The following is a 3,491-nucleotide window of genomic DNA, read 5'->3' on the forward strand; positions in this document are numbered from 1 at the left end:
GCGTGGATGCGCTCGCCGGGCACCTGTGTGCGCTCGCGTGCTGCTGACGCTGTGACGAGTGCTCTGGTCACTGCGCACGTTGTACACTGCTTGCTGCTGATGGCGTTGCGATCGTCGATGCCCATCAGCTTGCAGTACTGCTGCACGTCGTTGTCGTTGCGGTGGCCAAGCACCTCATGCATCGATGGTGTCTGCACCTTGCTCTGGGCTGCAGGAGCTGCTGCGGGTTGCTGTGGTTGCTTGCAGGCATCGGCGGTGAGACCGTGTGCCGTGGATGGACCAACAGCAACAATGGGCCAGCACCGGAGGCTGCTGCGCTCCTTCAGCTTGACCTCGGCTCCGTGGCTGAAGCGCACGTAGTGCCCATCAGCGCCATCACGCTGCGAGTGGCCCGTTGGCCTGCCGCTGCTGTCCCTGGTCAGACGACCGAGGGCGATGAGGTTGGCCTGGCCCTCGGGCACGTAGAGGCACTCCTGTAGCACAATCTGCATCGTAGCTCCGCTCGTCGTGCGTGCATGCAACAGCACAGAGCCAACACCGCGCACGGGCACACGTGTGCCGCCAAACGCAGTGATATGGCGTGGATGGTGCTGTTGCAGGTGCGGTGTCAGCTCCACGAAGGCGTCCTTGACGAAGGTGAGGTGGTGTGAAGCACCCGTGTCTGCAAGCCACGTGAGTGGGTCATGCAGCTGCGTGGGTGTAGTAGCTGTGGCAGCGACGAAGGTTGCTGCGTCTTGACCATGTTGATGCTGTGTCTGTGCAGTGAAGCCTGTTGCTCCGTTGTCGCGTTGCTTCTTGCGACACTCTGCTGCACGGTGTGCGATGCGGAGGCGGTCCTGCGAAGCGTAGTGGTCCTTGAGCCGGGCCCATCCTTGGTGTTGAGATTCAGTGAGTTTCTGTTCTGTGTTAAGTCCTTCCTAATTTGCCTTCTCGTGTGGTTTTGTCTTGTTTGCCAACAACACCTGCTTTGTGGTTTTTCCGTTTGCAAACATTCCTTCCTCTCTGCTGGTATGCATGTGTGCCAACTGCCTCTCCTCTTCTCCTTCCCCTACACACGTGAGTTGTGTGCCATGTGTGTGTATGTGTGCATGCTCGCCATGCTTGGCAAATGCCATGCCTGCGTGCCATGCAGTGTTGTGAAGTGTTGTCTGTTGTGTATGCTTGCCTGCAAGCATTCATGCCATGCTTAGCATTGCTCTGCGCGCATGTATGCATGCTGCTCATTGTTTAAATTGTTTGTGTTGGTGCACTCTCTGCCCATGTCGCCTTGGCAGCTCTATTGACTGTGTGTGCACTTGTCTAGTGTTTGTTTGAGCGTGCTGCCCGAGTTGATTTGGCAGCAGCTTGTTGTGCTTGTTCATTCTCCTTGTGTTCTTGTTTGTTGCGTTTGCCTACAGTAAACACACACACCACCTGTCGTGTTTCTACAGATTATGAGACCCAGCCACTCCTGATCATCATCGCCACTTGTCTCACACTCGCTTGTGCTTCTTCTCTCCCTTCTGCTTGTTCCCCTCTCTTGTTTCTCCATCACCTTTCTTGAGCGTGCAGTATGTCTGACCCGTCGGACCACGTCGTTTCCACGCCAGGATTCAAGATGGACCTGCCCAAGTTCTCTGGCTCGCCCGGCACCTTTCATGCGTGGAGCATTCGCATGAAGATGGCGCTCAAGCTCCGCGGCGACGACGTCTGGGCAGCTGTGGAGGCAGAAGAGGAGAGGCAGTTGGCACACATGCATACCAGCAGAGAGGAAGGAATGTTTGCAAACGGAAAAACCACAAAGCAGGTGTTGCTGCAAACCTCATCGCGTCCACGCTCTCAGGCTACCCCCTTCTCCTCTTCACCAACGGAGAAGCAGACGTCAACGCCGGCCAAGGATGGGCCCGGCTCAAGGACCACTACGCTTCGCAGGACCGCCTCCGCATCGCAGAGCTCAAGGAGGCGCAGCTTCACGTCCCCTGCGGCAACCTCGCCCGCTTCTTCGAGCGACACATGGAGCTGCAGCAGCAGTTGCAAGGCGCAGGCGTGCGCCAGGACAACGAGGACCTCTTCACCATCGTCTGGAAGCAGCTGCCACGCTGGACAGCCCCGCTCACGCTTCCCTACTTTGCCAGTGGCCGCTTTCCCTCCCTCCTCGAGCTCAGCATCAGGCTGCAGCAGCTGGAGCAGCAGATGCGTGGTTCACGCACACAGCCGCAGGCAGGCGGCTTCATGGCAAGCGCACCGCCACGCAGAGGCGGAAGACGCGGCTTCTCCAACAGCAGCAACAACCACTGACGCCAGGGACGCAACAACGGCGGTAACGGCAACAGCAACGGCAAAGGGCGCCGCTTCCGTGGCAACTGTCACTACTGTGGCAAGTATGGACACCGTGCAGCAGAGTGTCGCAAGAAGCAACGCGACAACGGAGCAACAGGCTTCACTGCACAGGCACAGCATCAACATGGTCAAGACGCAGCAACCTTCGTCGCTGCCACAGCTACTACACCCACGCAGCTGCATGACCCACTCACGTGGCTTGCAGACACGGGTGCTTCACACCACCTCACCTTCGTCAAGGACGCCTTCGTGGAGCTGTCACCGCACCTGCAACAGCACCATCCACGCCACATCACTGCGTTTGGCGGCACACGTGTGCCCGTGCGCGGTGTTGGCTCTGTGCTGTTGCATGCACGCACGACGAGCGGAGCCACGATGCAGATTGTGTTGCAGGAGTGCCTCTACGTGCCCGAGGGCCACGCCAACCTCATCGCCCTCGGTCGTCTGACAAGGGACAGCAGCGGCAGGCCAACGGGCCACTCGCAGCGTGATGGCGCCGATGGGCACTACGTGCGCTTCAGCCACGGAGCCGAGGTCAAGCTGAAGGAGCGCAACAGCCTCCGATGCTGGCCCATTGTTGCTGTTGGTCCATCCACGGCACACGGACTCACCGCCGATGCCTGCAAGCAACCACAGCAACCCGCAGCAGCTCCTGCAGCCCAGAGCAAGGCACACACACCATCGATGCATGAGGTACTTGGCCACCGCAACGACAACGACGTGCAGCAGTACTGCAAGCTGATGGGCATCGACGATCGCAACGCCATCAGCAGCAAGCAGTGTACAACGTGCGCAGTGACCAAGAGCACTCGTCACAGCGTCAGCAAGCACGCGGAGCGCACACAGGTGCCCGGCGAGCGCATCCACGCCGACATCGTCGACTGGACCGCGGACTCACCCACGGGCAAGCGCTACAGCCTCGTCATCGTCGATGAGGGCAGCAAGCTCCTGCATGCAGTCCATCTCAATGCCAAGAAGGACGCAGTTGCCGCGTTCCAGTCGTTCCTGCGCGAGACAAGCTCCCCATCTCGCCCACAACAACAGCACTCCAGACGGATTCCGATGCCATCTTCCCTCGGAGCTGACTTCCAGGCCATCGTCAAGAGCACCTGAAGCAGCACAGCAGTTCCCCGCCGTACACCCAGGCGCAGAACGGCATCGTCGAGCGACAG

At 59.4% G+C, this 3,491-nt stretch overlaps 1 protein-coding gene across 1 annotated transcript; it reads left to right on the forward strand.

The window, feature by feature from the left end:
- Positions 1-1,552: 1,552 nt before the first annotated feature.
- Positions 1,553-3,432, forward strand: PTSG_12131 (uncharacterized protein; the record flags this gene model as incomplete). Its single annotated transcript, XM_004994978.1, has 3 exons — positions 1,553-1,687; positions 1,747-2,179; positions 2,378-3,432. The coding sequence occupies 3 exons, from the start codon at positions 1,553-1,555 to the stop codon at positions 3,430-3,432; spliced, it is 1,623 nt and encodes a 540-aa protein (XP_004995035.1).
- Positions 3,433-3,491: the final 59 nt, after the last annotated feature.

Source organism: Salpingoeca rosetta (assembly GCF_000188695.1).
Source record: "Salpingoeca rosetta unplaced genomic scaffold supercont1.9, whole genome shotgun sequence".
Taxonomy (NCBI): Eukaryota; class Choanoflagellata; order Craspedida; family Salpingoecidae; genus Salpingoeca; species Salpingoeca rosetta.